General features: G+C 40.1%; 1 protein-coding gene across 1 annotated transcript in view; it reads right to left on the bottom strand.

Moving 5' to 3' along the window:
- The window catches only part of LOC116297172 (MAM and LDL-receptor class A domain-containing protein 2), a 129,028-nt gene that overhangs the window by 43,985 nt on the left and 65,192 nt on the right, over positions 1 to 19,851 (bottom strand). Inside the window, exons 61-79 of the mRNA XM_089040313.1 lie at positions 18,850 to 19,659; positions 17,704 to 17,975; positions 17,189 to 17,279; positions 16,770 to 16,910; positions 15,813 to 16,075; positions 14,366 to 14,597; positions 13,534 to 13,808; positions 12,824 to 12,908; positions 12,386 to 12,538; positions 11,680 to 11,784; positions 10,296 to 10,508; positions 8,853 to 9,263; positions 6,379 to 6,650; positions 5,367 to 5,616; positions 4,553 to 4,690; positions 3,311 to 3,559; positions 2,589 to 2,743; positions 1,710 to 1,905; positions 904 to 1,122 (exon numbers count right to left, since the gene is read on the bottom strand). Of these exons, the coding sequence (XP_088896439.1) occupies positions 904 to 1,122; positions 1,710 to 1,905; positions 2,589 to 2,743; positions 3,311 to 3,559; positions 4,553 to 4,690; positions 5,367 to 5,616; positions 6,379 to 6,650; positions 8,853 to 9,263; positions 10,296 to 10,508; positions 11,680 to 11,784; positions 12,386 to 12,538; positions 12,824 to 12,908; positions 13,534 to 13,808; positions 14,366 to 14,597; positions 15,813 to 16,075; positions 16,770 to 16,910; positions 17,189 to 17,279; positions 17,704 to 17,975; positions 18,850 to 19,659 (4,530 nt within the window). The remainder of the gene's footprint in view (positions 1 to 903; positions 1,123 to 1,709; positions 1,906 to 2,588; positions 2,744 to 3,310; positions 3,560 to 4,552; positions 4,691 to 5,366; positions 5,617 to 6,378; positions 6,651 to 8,852; positions 9,264 to 10,295; positions 10,509 to 11,679; positions 11,785 to 12,385; positions 12,539 to 12,823; positions 12,909 to 13,533; positions 13,809 to 14,365; positions 14,598 to 15,812; positions 16,076 to 16,769; positions 16,911 to 17,188; positions 17,280 to 17,703; positions 17,976 to 18,849; positions 19,660 to 19,851) is intronic.

Genomic DNA, 19,851 nt, shown 5'->3' with positions numbered 1-19,851 from the left:
CTTAAAATCCTAGTTATACGTTTTGGGTTTGCACTCATCAGTAAGGGGTTTTTTGAAATTGTTTATAGCAAGGGGGCTTATTTTCAGGAGGGGAAGGGTTCGTGACTTTCCTTTCTGGGTAACTATTAGTTTTTTTTCTATTCAATACATTGTAATATTAGTTTTCCCAAATAAAGCTGTGTCTTATTTTCAGGGGGACATTGATTACTGGAAGGAGAAAGAGTTTGTGCGTAAGAGTTTTTGATTGGCTTATAGCAAGGGGGCTTATTTTCAGGAGGGGAAGGGCATCTAAATTTTCAGGGGGGCGTTGATTACTGGAAGGAGAAAGAGTTTGTGCGTAAGGGTTTTTGATTGGCCTATAGCATGGGGGCTTACTTTCAGGAGGGGAAGGGCGGCTTTTTTCAGTGGGCGATGGGAGGGGTGGGGTTATAACTGGAAGAAAAGAGAGTAGATGAGAGTGAAAAGGTTCTTTATTTTGAGTTTCCCATTCAATCTTTTCGTTTTATCAGCGCCATAAACCTGAGATTCCAGAGGCGGGATTGTAACCGTGGGAAGGCGACTTATAACTGGTTGTGTTATCAGACTATTGGGCTTAAAACCAGGGGGCTTATAACAGAAAGGATTTAATGCGTTGCACCATCACAGCCATTGTCTGATTTCAGATCATGAGGGACTGGGTAAGAGTTCCTGAATATTGTGATAATCAAAACAAGACCCACATAGTAAGAAAGAGCACATTGATCCATACAAAATCCCGAAGTTTGGTGTTAATCGGGTCAATATTGATGAAGATACAGCCATTATAAAACTTCAAAATTCACTAAGAAATGTATGGTCGTGCAGACAAAGTGTCCGCCAATGTCCGCTAATACTGTTGTTTGAACATTGTAAATTTAGCTTTACCTGTCATGTTCCAGATGTTCTTGAGCGGTCCTCCAACGGATGTTCGTAGATGGACATTAAGAGTGTCCACGTGAGCACCAAACATGTGATACCAGAAGCGTACTCGACAATTGCTAGAGATCGAGGTCGATCTGAATGTTATACTGCTGATACGAGCTGTGTCGTTTTGTTTCCTTGGTGATGAACTCTCCATATACAAATAGTAGCCCTTTGTTGAACCTATAGAACGAAAGAAAATACAAAAGATAAGACAAAAAAAAAAAAGAAAAAAAAAAAAAAAAGAAAATCCGCACACTTTGCGTAGGTACATTGTTCGTGCATTCTACTTTGAAATAGACCCTCGAAAGGCAACCAATGTTTAAACTTATCACAGATAGAAAACAACCACATTTAAAGCGCTGTTTCTCGAGAAAATTGTGCGCAAATTGTCTCGTAAAAAAATTTTGTAAGTTAAACAAGTTTTTTTTTGTTCATGTTAGTGCAAACTGTGCCTTCCAATTTCTGTTGCAGGAAAAAATAAAACCAACTTTTACTTTCTGCAATTTGCAAAATATTTTCAAATAAATTTGCATCTATATCATAAATTTTTTTGAAACCTGGAATGGTTTGTACACAAGTTGAACTAGAATTTTTCTCTTACAAAAGCAGCGTTAGTAAACAAAAAGCACACATTCGAGCAGGCAGCAAGTTGGAAAACATTCCTCTACTACAACTTCTTCTTACGGTTGTTTTCATCTCTAAACATTACGCCAAGCTTTAAGGGTCCACTATTGTAATTTTAAATAAGCAACTAAAAACGGGCGTACCTGTTGTGTGGTCTCTTCCTGGACCTGTCATGGACGACGCAGTACCACCATTGTCTCTCTTCCAGTCAAATACGTCATCTGTGTCTTGGTTCCAACCACAGAGATCTGTGTCGAAGTTGCATCTTTCCTTGTATGTTGCGCATGTCTGGATTAGTTCGTCACTGTTGTCACCACAGTCGTTGGAGAAGTCGCAAACCTGAAGAGGGTGGCAAAGGTAACAAGGAATTATTCAGCAAACAGCAACGACATAAACAACAACAGCAGCAACCACATCAGCAAAAGAAAATACAACAACAACAATAACCATAACGGAGGGACGTAAAAGAACCACTGAGGACGTAAAGAAACCCTGGCAGTGACCACCCTCAGTGCCTACACCTCATACTAACCACCTCTAGTTCAAAAACTCATTGTGAAGCGCCTTTAAACATATGCATATGGAAAAGAACGCTATATAAATAGATATCATTATTATTATAACAATAGCAGGAACAGCAAAAACAACAGAAAAAGCAGCAGCAAAAACAGCAACTGCAACAACCACAACATCAAAATCCACAGCAACAACAGCAAGGCAACAAAAAAGGTCTAGAAAGGACAGCAGCAACATCAGCAAAAGAAGTAACAACAACAACGGCAACAACAAAAGCGACAGGAACAACAACAGCATCAGAAGACGAAAGAATGGCTGCAGCAGCAACTGAAAGAGTACCAACAATAAAAAAACACAGCTACGACAGCAACAATAACTACAACAATAACAGGGGCAACAACTACATACAAGATTAAAAAAAACAACAACAACAGAAGCAGAAAAAATCAGCAGTAGCAACAGCATTAGAAACAATGACAACCATATCAAAGTCAAAACAGTCTCACCTGCGTCGGTAGAACACACGATCCTCTTGTGCAGCGGTATTCTCCAGTTTGACATGCTCTTATTGGAGGAAGTTCGCAGCTTGGGAAACTGATGTCGTCGATCGCCATATCTGATGCCGTAAAGAACTTGCTGGCCTCAAAGTAGAGGTTGAAGCCTGTAAGAAAATTCACTCCCATGAGATATATTTTTACATTTCACTGTGTTTCTTGATTACAGACTCATTTAATAAAGGCTTGCCTCCTTTTGATGTCAGAAGATTTACAAATACCAATGGTAAAGTTAAATAATGTACAACTTCAACAATACAAACACTTAAATTTAATGGACCTTCACTGGAACACATGAATATTCTATACAACAAAGTTGAAACTTAACTAGAATAAAGAATAGGCAACTGACAAGATAGAAAAATGTCTGCACTACAATTCAATATTCAATATTCAAATATTTACAAATACCAATGATAAAGTTAATAATGTACAACTCCAGCAATACAAACACTTAAATTCAACGGACCTTAACTGGAACAGGTGAATATTCTATACAAAATTGAAACTAAACTAGAATAAAAAATAGGCAACTGACAAGATAGAAAAGTGTCTGTGCGCTACAAGGAGTTAAACTTGTTGGTTTAGTCAGGTTTGGGCTTTTTACAGACTCTCGTTAAAATTTACCATAATTTAGTATAATTTGGTTTGCATTATAAAGCAAATTCTCATACCTTTATCCATAGCACCAAGTCCAACCATTGCCTTTATCCATTTGTTGCCTTTGTTACCGCTGGCTTCAAATACCGTGGACGTTCCTCCTTTGTAATTGAGTTTTAGTTGCATATCACTGAAGCTATTGCCAAACATGTGGTACCAGAACTGCATCATACAGCCTGGGCCAGTTTGGGTCATGTTAGGACTTTGTAGCCTTGCCTTGTCCATGAACGAGCCAGTACCAGCCTCTACATACATGTAGTAACCTGTTCGGAATAAAACTTTGTCAGGTGTTGAAAGATATTATCATTGCCACCACCACCACCACCATCACCATCATAATCAACATCATTCCATGATTATCATCTTCATCGTCACTATTATCATCACTTATCATTACCATTATTATTGCCATCATCACCACCACTATAATCATCATCATCATCATCATCCCAGGATTGTTATCTTCATCGACACCATCACCACCACCACCATAATCACCACCACCACCACCATCATCATCATAATCAACATCATTCCATGATTATCATCTTCATCGTCACTATTATCATCACTTATCATTACCATTATTATTGCCACCATCACCACCACTATAATCATCATCATCATCATCATCCCAGGATTGTTATCTTCATCGACACCATCACCACCACCACCATAATCACCACCACCACCACCATCATCATCATAATCAACATCATTCCATGATTATCATCTTCATCGTCACCATTATCATCACTTATCATTACCATTATTATTGCCACCATCACCACCACCACCACCATAATCATCATCATCATCATCATCCCATGATTGTTATCTTCATTGTCACCGTTATCATCACTTATCATTACCATTACTATTGCCACCATCACCATCACCACCACCACTATAATCATCATCATCATCCCAGGATTGTTATCTTCATCGACACCATCACCACCACCACCACCATAATCACCACCACCAACATCATCATCATAATCAACATCATTCCATGATTATCATCTTCATCGTCACCATTATCATCATTTACCACTAAAATTATTATTGTCACCATCACCACCACCACCAACACCATAATCATCATCATTATCATCCCATGATTGTTACTAACTGTCTATTATGTTCTTAACTGGTGGCAGTAAAAAACGATTTCACAACAAGCCCTTGAAATGCCTGACTTTGCAGAATATCGAAACCCGCATTAAGTACCAGACTAAAGTTTCTTCGCTTACATGTATTGTTACCACAGGTATGATCCACACTTGGTCCAGTACCAGTAGATGGTGTACTACCACTGTGCCTGCTCCACATGTACTTTCCAGGACTGGTATCACTCCAGCCACATTGTCCAGATTCAAAGTCACATTTTCCTTTATAAAATAAACAGACATTGGACGTGTTAAAGAAAAATAATTATTTGTTTTGATGTGACGTAGATATATACGTCATGGACATCATGCTTGGTCAATAAGCTCTAATAATTTATAAGTAACAAAGTAACCGAAAAAAAAAACAAAAAAAACCCAGAGTTTTGGACATCCCTGGACATCTGTCCTATTTCCTGGACAACATACATACTTGGTTAATAACCTTTACTTATTGACCAGTAAAAAAGTAACCAAAAACTTTGCACCCAAAGAACAGAGTTCTACCATCCCCTCTTCCCTTTTTCCTGGACATCCATCCTGTTTCCTGGATATCGTACTTGGTCAACAAATAAGTAACAAAGTAACCAAGAACTTTGCAAGCTATCTTTGCTACCATCCCCTTCCCCCTGTTTCCTGGACATCCGTCCTGCTTCCTGGATATCGTACTTGGTCAATAACCTCTACTTATTGACAAGTAACAAAGTAACCAAAAACTTTGCTCGCAAAAGAACAAACAAATTTCTACCATCCCCTTCCCCCTGGTTCCTGGACATCCGTCCTGCTTCCTGGACATTCGTCCTGCTTCCTGGACATTCGTCCTGCTTCCTGGACATTTGTCCTGCTTCCTGGACACCATGCTTGAACAATAACCTCTACTTATTAACAAAAAACAACTTACCGCAACCTGCTTCATCAGATCCATCTTTACAATCACCATCTATATAATCACATCTCTTGCTGACGTCAATACAGGAGCCATCGTTACAGCGGAAGTTTAAGAATGGGCAAGGATTGGGAGGCTTGGTCGTGACAACAGGAGGAGATGTAGGGGTGGGTCCCGTGTATGGACGACAGAATGTAGTCATGGATAAGTCATCGATGGCGATGTCTCCATCGTAACTACTTCCAATGACTGCTTCGATCACCACCTGTTGGAGAGATATGAAATATAGATCAAAAAAGGCAAACCAAGCAATGAAAAAAAGAATGCAAAGCAAACCTACTAAACAAACGAACAGACAGACAAACAAATCAACACAATAACATAATAAAATAAACATACAAATGAAAACAAAATCTTGGGAAGTTAACAGACAACGAAGTAAAAAAGATTCACCACAACCATTTCAATGTTACGGCATGTCGTACTGTATTCGTGCTGTAAGTCAGTACCGTATGTTTCCCATTCATACGATAACAATTCTTAAGGGAAGTCATTTCAATGTTACGGCATGTCGTACCGTGTTCGTGCTGTAAGTCAGTACCGTATGTTTCCCATTCATACGATTACCATTCTTATGGGAAGTCATTTCAATGTTACGGCATGTCGTACCGTGTTCGTGCTGTAAGTCAGTACCGTATGTTTCCCATTCATACGATTACCATTCTTATGGGAAGTCATTTCAATGTTACGGCATGTCGTACCGTGTTCGTGCTGTAAGTCAGTACCGTATGTTTCCCATTCATACGATAACGATTCTTAAGGGAAGTCATTTCAATGTTACGGCATGTCGTACCATGTATGTAATGTAAGCCAGTATAGTATGCTGCGATTCCACTCATACATACAGAAACCGTTCTTATGGCAAGCCATTTCAGTGTTACGGCACACCCTACTGTGCACGTGCTGTAAGTCAGTCTCCCACTCATACGAAAACCGGTAAGGAATTGTACAAAACATAGACTCATACCTGGAAGGTATACTTGCTCTGAAGAACGATCTCAGTTCTCTCCCAGTAATTACCAAGCTGTCCCTTCTTAGTGAAGACTTGTGTGAGTGCGCATCCATTACATGGCCTGGTGTACACGTTCAATGAGCCAATGCTTGACCCAAGCATATGGTAATACAAGCGAAGTCGGCAACTAGTGTCACCTGAGGGTGTGCTGGAGAAGAACCTGCTGACGAGCCAAGTTTTGTCGCCTTGTTTCCTTGGATACGACGCCTCGGCGTAAAGATAGTATCCTAAAAAGAACAGATGACCAAGTAAGTTTAATTTGAGAGCGCATTTTTACCACAAAATACAAAAACAAGAGGAAACTTTGAAAGAAAACCGCTTTCCGGTATGTCCTCCTATATCCCACGGCTCTAGACCAATCAGAAAGCGAGAAAAATCACAATAGATCGTTTTCTCAAGATTGCGTGCGCATCCAAATTTAAGGAACTTGACGGGCAACGGTACCAGAACACGTACATATAATATAATACATTGCCATGAATTTTTTTTACGATAACAATTCATAAAATCGATTATTCCCCTCTGTAAATATAAAAAAGTCTTCTCAATTTTACTGAATTTGTGTTTTTCAGTTTTGTGGCCCGTCAAGTTGGATGCGCACGCAACCTTGGGAAAACGGTCTATTTTGGTAAGGTCTGGTTGATGTTGTGGCTAGCCATCACCGTTTGGAGTATTAATTTCAAATAAGAATAAAGAGTAATCTAAAATCTAAACAGGAGATTATATAAGCCATTCCAAGGTTAAGGAGGCACATCTAGCACATCTGGCACATCTAGCCGCATTGAAACGGCTACAACTTCGTCTTGAATAACTCGATCTGCAAGCGCTTTTCACACAATGTCAGGAAAGGATTAAAGGTTTCAAAAATGATAAATTAGTTTAAAGCGGCATTGAAGGGTTTAAGGCAGTCAAATAAAAATAAGTACGCTCATAACTACTTTCGCTCACGGCTGCTTGTTGATTATTCACGCTTGACTTCCGTGTTATTCCTTGTCGTGTGCTGTTAGTATCGAGCGTACTTATTTTTATTTGACTGCCTTAAAACCCTTCAATGCATATGAAATTAAAGGAAAATATTTGTAAAAGATACATCTTTTAGTGACTTCATTTAGAAAAAAATCGTTCGACGAATTTTTGAATGCCGCTTTCAACGATATTTTCTATCGCTTTTGACAACAAATGGGGTCATTTAGCTTCATATCAAAAAATCCATAACGTTAGAAAGAAAGTCACAATTTGATTCATACTCAATAGGGACAGTGTCTATATCCGTACCTATATTCTAGCTACTAAAAATATTGAATCCACTAAATTAAAGTCCAGATTTTGAGGGTATAAAGTTGACACGCTGGAAATAATAGTAAAAGTCCATGAAAATATTCACCGCGTAATATTTGGAAAACATTCTCATACATTTTTTTCATATTGCAATATGTGAGGTGCCTTGATGAATGCTATCGACTGGTGCAAGTCGCTTTGAAAGTTTAGGTCTAGTTTTCGAGAAAATAAGCGGTAAACGATTTCTATGATGTCATCATTACGTCATAATGAAAAGGCCGCTTTAAACTAATTTATCATTTTTGAAACCTTTAATCCTTTCCTGACATTGTGTGAAAAGCGCTTGCAGATCGAGTTATTCAAGACGAAGTTGTAGCCGTTTCAATGCGGCTAGGTGTGCCAGACCAAAACTACCCTGAGCCTACTTAAGTTAAGAAACTGGGTCGAGTTGGCAGTGCAGTGCATTGTGAGACTGTAGTAGCGGACAAAATAGACGCCATCATGGAAATAACACATGACCATCCCACAATGCACTGCAATGCTAACTCGAGCCAGTCTTTTCCTCAATTTGGGAATAGCCAATAATTACGCTAATCCAGGTAACTAGGCTATTGTTATCGTGGCAGTATAAATATGACCAATCTGACTTTATTCTTCACTTGACTCTGAAGATGACTTCCGCTCAGGTTGTTGAAACGTCAGTCACATCAAACAGCCCTTCTCAGGATTACATCCACCCGGGTGATCATAATACTTCGATAAAAGTAGCAAGTACGTCGTCTTTTATAATAACCTACAAACTTTTTTCAAAGATTTTTTGACAAAAATTATGCCACTTAGGATATTGTTAGAGCAGTTTTCGTATGACTGTGGAAAGCTCAGTGCCGTAAGCGTGACGTGCCGTGATACTTTCTAGAATTTTAATTGCCCGATTTTTTTCACGCGCAATATGGTTGGTCTAAAAGTGCCGTGATCTTGGCGTGACCATGTCCGCGCCGTGTTTATGCCGTGTTCCGGGTATTTGATTGGATGGAGAGTAAATTCTCGTTTAATGTGATTTGTCTGGCTTATCCCTTGCTGTGTCACGACCGTGTTCGCGCTGTAAGCTTTTAACAGTCATGCGAAATCTGCACTAAGGTGAAGATTGGTACCTGTAGATGTGCCATAGGTGTGATCGAACATCGGTCCAGTGTCATAGGAAGACGTTGACCCACGGTTTCTTGTCCAGTCGAAGTCATCGCCCTTGTCCTGAGACCATCGACACAAAGACCACTGGAAGCTACACCTGGAGTTGTAGTTGTAACAATTACGCTCGTCTGAGCGATCACCACAATCATCGGTGTAATCACAAACACGGCTTCGATCGACGCAAGAACCACGTGCGCATCTGAACTGACCACGCCTACAACGTCGGGTTATTGGAGGAAGCGCGCAGTTCGAAAGTGTGATGTCATCAATTGCGATGTCACCGAAGACGCTGTAGCTACGTTCCGCCTCAAACATGAGTTTGAAAGGAGTTGAGCGCCGTGCGATGTACACTGTCCCTTGCTGCCATTTATTTCCTGTGAAGAACACGAAAAATCAGTTTTGATATACCAGCTACCCAGAATGCTTAAGAAGATAATAATAACAGGTCACGTGATCTCTACCCGCCATAATAGAGGCTTTGCACCATCACGTGATAACAGCCATGATAAAGGCGCATAGATAGAGTCTTTTTCTCTTTAGAAACTGATTTCGTTCTCATGTAAACCAGGTTAGACCAGATTCAATTGTTCCTGCCTCCTGTCATGGCTGCTATCACGTGATGATGCAAAGCCTCTATTGAATGAAAGTGCGAATTTAAGGTCATCCCTAGTATTCTCTACTTTCACATCCCCATAATACTTTGCGTCTTTGGGGGGTAACCGGAGGGCAAAAACCCACTTATTTTGCTGAAGGCTGATCAGACAATGTTGACAATACCTTGTTTGGTATCCAAAAATAAAATGAAGAAGTAAGAAACAGAAAAAGATAGAAGCTTGAAGACGTTGAAGGTAAAATTTAAACTTTTTTTTCGTAAGTCAATACATTTTCTGTAAGACCAAAACTCTGGATGATCTGTACACGCAAGAATAACTTGGAATAAACTGATAATCAGTATTGTACAGATAAAAGCAGGTATAGTATAAATTCAATTAAGAAACCTTTCAATAGCGCAGCGCACTGATTCTAAAAATAGCTTAAAGATTCGGACAAACATTGCATTCTGTTTAACCGCTACGAGGATTATACGAACCGATTTTATTATTTTTACTTAAAGTTACAATAATAACCCATGTAAACTAAGATCAACTGCGATCGGCTGTGAAAATTATCTGCTGAAAGTAAACTTGTAAGTTTGTTTGTCCGAATTTTGCCTTTGTCTTCGTTTTTATGACGTCACGGTTGCGCTGCGCTATTTGGGACAGTTTTTTGATTGGTTACCCCCCAAAGACGCAAGGCATTATGAGGATGTGAAAGTAGAGAATTAAAAACTTGAGATCCAGCAGATGAACATTTCGCACGAGACAGGAAATGATGTCAAACAAAGCCCAGTGATTACATTTGTATACCTTTGTTGCCATTCATCTCCAACAGTTTGGAATATGTCAGTCCAACCTTGACATACACATACAGACTGCCTATTCCTGCGCCATACATATGGTACCAGAATTTCATGACACATGTCGCAGACGACTGCTTTAGGTATCCACTCTCTAGCCTGGCCAAGCTGTAAGAGTTGCCGTTTGAAGCTTCTACGAACATGTACCATCCGAGGGCATTACCTGGAATATTGAAACACGTCATGTAAGTTATCATTGATTTTTTGTGTTTCGAGATATGCATCTTTTTATGTTTGTTAAGTTTTATATAGAGGATATTACATGGGCGCGCGGAGATACGACATTTATCTTCGAGTGTTGAAAAGATCTCTCACAAGTGAGCGCAGCGAACGAGTGAGAGATTTTCAACACGAGAAGATAAATTTCGTATCTCCAAGCGCCCATGTAATATTCTGTTTATTATATAATTATCAATGAAGTATGTTATGGCTTTTTCAGGCAATTCTTTCCTTGTATTTTTGAATAGCCATCGCAATGGTGTTATTTTCACACGTGAAAATAACATGTTATTTTCACGTGTGAAGATATCAATTTTTCGAAATAGAGAAAAATAGATATTTCATTGGTAATTATATAATAAATAGAGGATATTACATGGGCGCGCGGAGATACAAAATTTATCTTCGAGTGGTGAAAAGAGCGCAGCGAACGAGTGAGAGATTTTCAACACGAGAAGATAAATTGTGTATCTCCAAGCGGAGATATCAATTTTTCGAAATAGAGAAAAATAGATATTTCATTGGTAATTATATAATAAGTTTATTTATCACACTTTTAGGTTCGATATCAGTGAAATAAAGCCGTGAATAAAAACCATATCAGTGAAGTGATACGATATCACTTAACGGTAAACTGAATATTGTAAATTTTGTTATTTCATCGACCCTAATATAAACAAATTATTATACATGTTAACAGCCTGATATCTTTTTTATTCACTCGTTTTCCATATGATATCGCTCACTCGCTCGTGGACTCGCTAGATGAAAACTCGTGAATAAAAACGATATCAAGCTATTAACATGTGATAATATGTATGTACTATATTCACCATTTGCCATACATCGGTTCACTGTGGTCAAACACAAAGCAATCAGTCGAGGTTGCAAGGTTCAAATTTGAATAATCCTTTGAAAGTACCTTGGCGACTCGCTTGAGCGCGTTGTGCTTGACCAGTGAACCAATGTATGGAAAATGGTGAATAAGATAAGGTACAGCTGGAGTACAGCTAAGTATTTGCCATATCGTTTCCCTCTCAAACTCTATTAGCAGAAAGACTATCTATGTATCATATCTCTCTCAAATACGTTTCCATGGATCAAAAGAGCCTTACCTAGTGTGTGGTCAGTAGTTGGTCCTGTGTTTGAAGATGGTGTGCCTCCTCGGTCACGTCGCCAGTCGAACGAACCTTTGCTTGTATCGTTCCAACTACATGTTCCTAAACATAATAAAGATAATATATTACTGTGTTTTCAATACTCTGCGAACTCAGACATTTTGACGGCTTGTTGTGTAATTATTTTTTAGTGCCGCAAGTCAAAAATAAAAATAAAAATAAAAATAAATAATAATAATAATAATAGGTAACGAACTGATTATGTTTTGATTGACGGCAGCAAAAAAAAAAAAAAAAAAAAAAAAAAAAAAAAAAAAAAAATTTCGGCGTGCAGCTTGTAACTACCGAGTTCACGGAATATCGAAAACCGCAGTCTTTATTCTTTAATATAACCTTTTAGCTTGGAAATTATGTTTAACCACTTCAGACCAAGTGTTAGTCCCTTGAAGATAAGTTTCTTGTTTGAGTGGTATCCATATTCGTGTGTGTTTTCTGTGTTCAAGGGAATGACACGTGTTCTGACTGATGGGAGAAAACATATCGTCCTAGGTAAAGGGTTCTATATCTGGCCTTTTTATACCATATTTTACATCTTCTTAAGTCACTGCCAGGCACTTGCCGCAGGTCAAGGGAAATCTGAAAGTCACTTTGTCTCGCGGCACTTGCTTCCAGTGAAGTATAAAGCGTAATATCTTAGACAAACCTGTTTCAAAATTACAGTCAGCGCAGCCATTTTCGTCAGAATTGTCACCCACTCCGCAATCATTAACAAAGTCACAGACTTTAGTCGAGGGGACACATTGACTATTCTTACACTTGACAGCACAAGGATTCGGAGAAGGTGCTGGTGTCGGAGCTGGAAAAAAATAAAGTAATATATTAAACACGTGGAAGAAATTTTCATCCGATCTCCAAACACCGAGGAGTGAGTTGAAAAAACGATTTCTCGGAGAAATTCAAAGCATAAATTGGCCAAATTTTATGATAATTAAGATCACATTTCCAAACCAACTTCACGCTAGTGATTTTCTTTGCTTTGTCCGTATGAGGTGTTTGTGAGTTTTAGAAGAAAAAATCGACATTCAATATATGTACTGCGCATGACATAAATAGTATAACCGCACATGACACGTGATCGTACCTGGGCAGTTTCCTTGAGTGACGATGACGTCATCAATGGCGATATCCGAGTCATATGATGAACCAACAGCTGCCTCAAAGACAACCTGGTTTACAAACAAGAGGAAGTGTTTTTGTTTGCTCTTTGTGCATGCCAAGTAGGCTCATAAACTGCTTGTACTAGCTGTTGCTATACTGTAGAATCCCGGTTATAAGCTCCCCTGTTATAAGGCCTCTCTACCGATCATAAGCCTAGCCGACAGCTAACAGAAATTTGTTCCCGTCTGCTAACAGACGTTTTAAACTACCCTTTTATAAGCCCCATCCCCGGGTTATAAGCCTCATCCATGGATTATGAGCTTATTCAAAACCACTTAAAGCCCAGGGCTTATAACGGCGATTCTACGGTATATAGATAGTACCATTTCTTTTAACATCTCACCCTTGAAATGACGTCACTGCAAAACTGAGTTGTCAAGAAACTTACAAAAATTGGCCAGTGAAAAATAAAACATACCCGTCATTGCAATAAAAATTAATTATTACGTCACTGTTATCAAAAGCTTATCAGCCAAATTTTTTTTTCATTTGGTGGCCTGATAATTCATATTTGTAAGAGGAAAAGTGACACATCAGTTTTGAAACTTTTTTCAAATTTTTGAATCGATTCTAATTGGCTAAGATTTTTTCCTCAGATCAGCTGTAAATGTTTTCTTTGCTTTTCCTTTTTACCTGGAAATCATCAACACTGTTGATCTGTACTTGCTTGGATAGCCAGTTATCTCCACGGTTGCCACTAAGGTAGGTCAGACGTCTCAAGTACGGTCTTCCAGACTTGGGTATATATTTGGCACTGACTCTGAGCGTGCCCATACTATTGCCATACATGTGATACCAGAAGTTTAAGCACCATTGATATCCGGAGCTGATACGGAGACGCCCGGATGTAAGGCGCGCAATTTCACCTGGGACACGAGGTGACGAGGTTTCGATGAACATATAGTAACCTATGAAATTCAAGAAGTGTGACTATTACGATCAAGTAGCCATGTGATACGGTAAAACATTCGATTTTTTAATCAGAAAATAACATTCATTGTTTTGCGAAAACATTATATAGTTCTTGCAAAACAATTTTTTGGCCTTTCTGAGGTAACGCGGTAAACTGGTAACGAGTAAGAGGAGCCATGGAGCTCCTTTATCTTTCTGTCTGTCTGTCTGCTTGTCGTGTCTTTCTGCCTGATTTTCTGCAAGCCGCAGGTGGGTTTGTCTTCCTGTCTTTCTGCCTGCCTGCAGATTGGTCTGTCGGTCTGTCCTGTTGGTCCATGGGTCTGTCTGCCTTCTTGTATGTCTCTCTGTCTGCCTGCCTCCCTGCCTGCAGAATGGGCTGTCCGTCTGTCTGTCTATCCTCCAGGTCCATGGGTCTGCCTGCTTGCTTGCTGTTTGTCTGCTCTCTTGTCTGTCTGTCTGCCTGCCTGCCTTCCTGCAGATGGGTCTGTTTCTATGTCTGTCTGTCACACTTTTTTAAAATTAGTGCGATTTAAAATAACATCAATTAAAATACCTTGAGATGTTCCAAGAGTGTGGTCAGTTGATGGTCCAGTACCAATACTTCCAGTGTGACCCTTATTTCTCTCCCAGTCAAACTTATCTCCCTGCACATCATTTGTATATGCACATTTATCACGTTCGAAGTCACAGCTTGCGGGATCTGGGCATGGGTAGTTCAAGACGCTGACGTCATCGATAGCAATGTCACCTCGGTAGTTTCGCCCGCGAACGCCTTCGAAAACAGCCTAGTGGTAAAAATAGAATATCGATTCAATATATGACCAAAATGAAATTCATTGACACAGTGGAACCTCATTAGCAGATCTATATTATGGATGCATGCAAATGATATGCAAATGAGACAATGACCAGTGTATAGATCCAGTAGACTCACTTGTATGATTCTTAAAACAAAACAATGTCTCATTATGGGCTCAACTGTAATAACAGCTATTTTAAAAGCGACCACCTTCGGAAGACTTTGAAGTGGCCGCTTAATGTAGATATGAATCAGTAAATACTCATTTTCAGGAATGGTTGGTCGGTTAATAGAGGTATAAATTAGTACAAAACCCCTCTTTGGGACTTTGACAACTGGTCGCTAAATAGAGGTTGGTCGCTTAATAGAGGTATAAATTAGTACAAAAACCCTCTTTGGGACTTTGACAACTGGTCACTAAATAGAGGTTGGTCGCTTAATAGAGGTATAAATTAGTGCAAAAACCCTCTTTGGGACTTTGACAACTGGTCGCTAAATAGAGGTTGGTCACTTAATAGAGGTATAAATTAGTGCAAAAACCCTCTTTGGGACTTTGACAACTGGTCGCTAAATAGAGGTTGGTCACTTAATAGAGGTATAAATTAGTGCAAAAACCCTCTTTGGGACTTTGAAAACTGAACACTAAATAGAGGTTGGTCGCTTAATAGAGGTATAAATTAGCGCAAAAACCCTCTTTGGGACTTTGACAACTGGTCACTAAATAGAGGTTGGTCGCTTAATAGAGGTATAAATTAGTGCAAAAACCCTCTTTGGGACTTGGACAGCTGGTCGCTAAATAGAGGTTGGTCGCTTAATAGAGGTATAAATTAGTGCAAAAACCCTCTTTGGGACTTGGACAGCTGGTCGCTAAACAGAGGTTGGTCGCTTAATAGAGGTATAAATTAGTGCAAAAACCCTCTTTGGGACTTTGACAACTGGTCACTAAATAGAGGTTGGTCGCTTAATAGAGGTATAAATTAGTGCAAAAACCCTCTTTGGGACTTTGACAACTGGTCACTAAATAGAGGTTGGTCGCTTAATAGAGGTATAAATTAGTACAAAAACCCTCTTTGGGACTTTGACAACTGGTCACTAAATAGAGGTTGGTCGCTTAATAGAGGTATAAATTAGTGCAAAAACTAGTTTCAATTTGATCTTGCCAATTTAATATTCATGGGCTTCCTGTGGTGTGACGTCATACCTGCCAAGACTGAAGGCTCCTGATAGTAACCATTCCTTTGTTCCATTTGTTGCCCTGGTTACCTGACTCCGAGAAGAGGGGCTTTCCTATGCTATTCCTTACTTTCATGTAGACATTAAGTCGTCCAATGCCAGTGCCATACATGTGGTACCAGAAGACAAGACATTTACCGTTACCGTCTGCCTTACTGAAGGATGGTGACGTCAGGCGTGCAAAGTCACCAGGCTTGCGCGGATATGACGTCTCGATATACATATAGCGGCCTATCGTGAAAAAAGAAAAGAAATAAATGTAGGTTAATGCGAGAGCCGCACCGTTGGTTATGGACTGCAAATTGACCAATCGTACGGTGAGTCGGAAATGAGTCGGAAATAGTGATTATTTTTGTATGATTTAGAAATGATAAGGTAAATTCTTAGCCAAACTATACCGTACTTTACCTGTGAATCGATGAGTTACAAGAAGGCAATGGGGAGCCATTTCTTTGTTATAGCAGTATGTCTGTAAAAAGTCGGTGCCGTATGCGTGCCTTGCCGTGACCGTGCTGTTTTCTAGAATTTTGATTAGAGGATTTTTTCTCGTGCAATAAGATTCGCCTGGTAGTTCCGTAACCTTGGCGTGACCGTGTCCACGCCGTGTTTCAGGCATTGAACAGAGACTAAATTCTCATGCAATGACACTGGTCTGGCGCATGCCTTGGCGTGTGAAAACCGTGTTCGTGCCGCGAGCTTTTCTCAGTCATACGAAGACTGCTCTATGTCGAAATATGGCGACCAATTTGAATCACTGTTTTTCTGCACTGACAAGCGACTAAGTATCCTCGAGTCGTGTTCATGTGGAAACAAAAGCGTTTTCACATGTATTAGAGGCTAGTCAGTCGCTATTCAGTCAGATAGTTATTCAAATTTCGATCCGTCGTATGTCCAGTAGCGTAACGAGGTGAGACTGACAATTTACCTGTGGATGTTCCATAAGTGTGGTCAGAGGCCGGCCCTGTTCCAAAGCTCACTGTCTTTCCACTTCCCTGTGTCCAGTCAAAGATATCTCCCTTGTCTTGTGTGTACTTACAGATATTGGGATTTTCGAACTGGCATTCGGCTGTTAAAATATGGATGGTAAAAATATACTCAATAGAAGTTTACGAATTAGTCAAATACCGCTGTGTTCCTTGATCATAGAATTCGGTGGGGGATCCGGAATTTTAAAAAGGAGGGTTCCAAGATGGCCGCAACTGTTACGAACCCAAAAATTGAAATCACAACTATTAGAGTTAAAGTCAAAACGTAATGATAATAATAAATTAATAACAATAAATTAATAATATTCAATTAAAAATTAAATTCTAATAATAACTAATTAACTTGCTAAATACTTACGGAGGAGTGGGCATGGCCCGTCAGATACAGTGAAGTCATCCAAGGCGATATCTCCTTGGTAACTAATTCCTCGAGTACCCTCTACAGCGATCTGCCAGAAAATCAAAATGAAACAAGAATATTAAACATGACGTATCAAAGATTGGCCTATTGTTCGGTTGCAATTTTGAAGTGCCAATTCATTAAAGAGACAGCTATTGAAATCGGCAGTGGACTATTATCCGCTATTGTTTGAGTTCACCGAGGTAATTTGGAATAAATTATTAAATGCCAATATTCCAAAAGCCGATTCTCACCCGAAGGAGCCCGGTCGTCGGATGAGTAGTCTTCGACCAATCTTCGGACGGTTGATATTGAGAGAATATATGTGCGGGAAAGCGAGGCAAGAAGAGGCGGTAGAGGAGAGGAGAGGAGAGGAGAGGAGAGGAGAGGAGAGGAGAGGAGAGGAGAGGAGAGGAGAGGAGAGGAGAGGAGAGGAGAGGAGAGAAGTGCGAGAGAAGAGGAGAGAAACTCACCTTAAAATTCACACTACTTGTCATTTCAATCTGAGCAAACCTCCATCTATCTCCTTGAGTACCAGACTTGCTCCAGATCGGTACTGTAGGTAACTGTGAACCAGTCTTCATGTAGATGTTCAGTTTATCCACGTGCTGTCCATGCATGTGATACCAGAAACCGAAGCAGATCATGTTCTTGGGTTTGCTTGTCGTAGGTGGGACGTTGGGGCTGATAAGAACGGCTGTTGAGTTTGCAGACTGCCATGACGTCTCGATATACGCATAGTAACCTAGAAAATGAAATGCAGTTGCTCAAAATGAATATTAAACAGGCGGGCGTAATATGACATATTTCCAACCAGAGATCTATAAAATAACCGGCTAAAATAGGAAAAAAAGCGAAAGGGAAATAAAGGGATAGAAAATAATGTGTTATTTGTTAGAGCAGGCTCATTATTTGATCAGCTTGCACTGATGTGGGCCTGCCTTCACTCATACTCACTACCACTAAATTTACTATTTGAAGCACACTCAACTCTCTTGTTCAGTTTTTCTATAAAACTAGCGTCCATCGAGAGAGGGTGACACGCTGTTAACTTTGCAGCAGAAGAAGTACGCAAGATTTAAAATGCATGTTTGGAACTTCGTGTTCTTCATATGATGCTGCTTAGAGTCGCCGAGTAGATTATAATCATGAGTGATTTGGGCAACAAATGAAAAGCCACAAAACCTAGTTAAAATAGTTGATACAGCAGCAATGCTGAAAGCCAAGTTTTTTCAACATGCATAAAACTAGCTTCCATCGAGGGAAAACGTCATGTGAGACCACGTGTCATTCTCTCTCGAATAAGACTCTTTGTGTGAGTTGTATCCATATTTATGTGCCTTCTCCTTTGCAACCGTTAAACAAAGAAATGATACTCTAGGGAATGACACGTGGTTTGAAATGGTCAAACGTCATGTGAGACCACGTGTCATTCCCTTGAGAATAAGACTCTTTCTGAGTTGTATCCATATTTGTGTCTTCTCATGTGCAGCAATTAAACAAACAAAAAAATGATGCTCTAGGGAATGACGCGAGGTCTGAAATGGGAAAAAATTATGCCCAAGCTTAAGAGGTCTATTTAAGACTGATTTACCAAAAGGCGCGTTGTTGGCACTTACCCTGTGCACTGCCCGTGGTGTGGTCAAAGCTAGGTCCAGTTCCTGAAGAGGTTGTACCACCCTTTTGCCTGTACCAATTGAAATCGTCTTCTTTGGAGTTGTTCCAGTTACACCAGCCACCTTCAAAGTCGCAGTCATAGATAGATGGAGGGCGGGTGGTAGGGGGTACGGGCGTGGTCGGGAAGGGGGTTGGCACAGCTGGGCCGTAGAAGCAATGGGGAACATTAGGTATTGAACCATCCCAACAACAACCCTTTCTATAGCAAGTACTTTGGCTTATTCCTGGATAACCACAGTCACGTCGAGTCTGAGGGTTGACACTTGAGCAAGAGCTTGGATGATAGAAGCAGAATGGCACATTTGGAACGCTGGAATCCCAACAACAACCACGTGTCCGGATACACGTTGATTGAGTGATACCCAGGTACCCACAGTCGGCTCTCTGGTTAGGTGCGACTGAGCTACACAACCCAACACAATATCCATCAGAGAATGCAAGGTCATCAATAGCAATGTCACCAGTGTAACTTTTACCACGAACTCCTTCAATAATGATCCTGTAAGGACTCTGCGAGACTATAGTTCTTTCACCACGCTTCCACACATTTCCTTGCGTTCCATTCAAGTTCCATACCAGGGTCTCAGTCTTGCCCACTACTAAGTAGACGTTGAGGAAAGAGACTGTTCGCCCGTACATGTGGAACCACCAGGACATGCAGCGGCCTGTTGTTGGTGAGAATGTCTGACTCTGTATGCGAGCAACGTCTCCTGGTTGTCGTGGGTATGACGTCTCGATGAAGAGATAAGTACCTGATAGATACAACAGGCACGTATCATTAACAAAAATCCTTTTGAATGTGGCTTCCTTTATTATTTCAAACAACATGACAGCCATGTTTTTGTCCTTGTGCATATGACGTCATAGCTGCCATTTTGGTTGACTTGAACAAAAGATTTGGTCTTGGTGTCTTTTGTTGTGTCAACCAACATGGCGGTCATGTC

Source organism: Actinia tenebrosa, unplaced genomic scaffold, assembly GCF_029948245.1.
Source record: "Actinia tenebrosa isolate PJP-AT-01 unplaced genomic scaffold, QUT_ActTen_1.0 PGA_scaffold7__59_contigs__length_16204524, whole genome shotgun sequence".
NCBI lineage: Eukaryota > Metazoa > Cnidaria > Anthozoa > Actiniaria > Actiniidae > Actinia > Actinia tenebrosa.
This window is presented reverse-complemented; position numbering and strand designations above follow the sequence as displayed.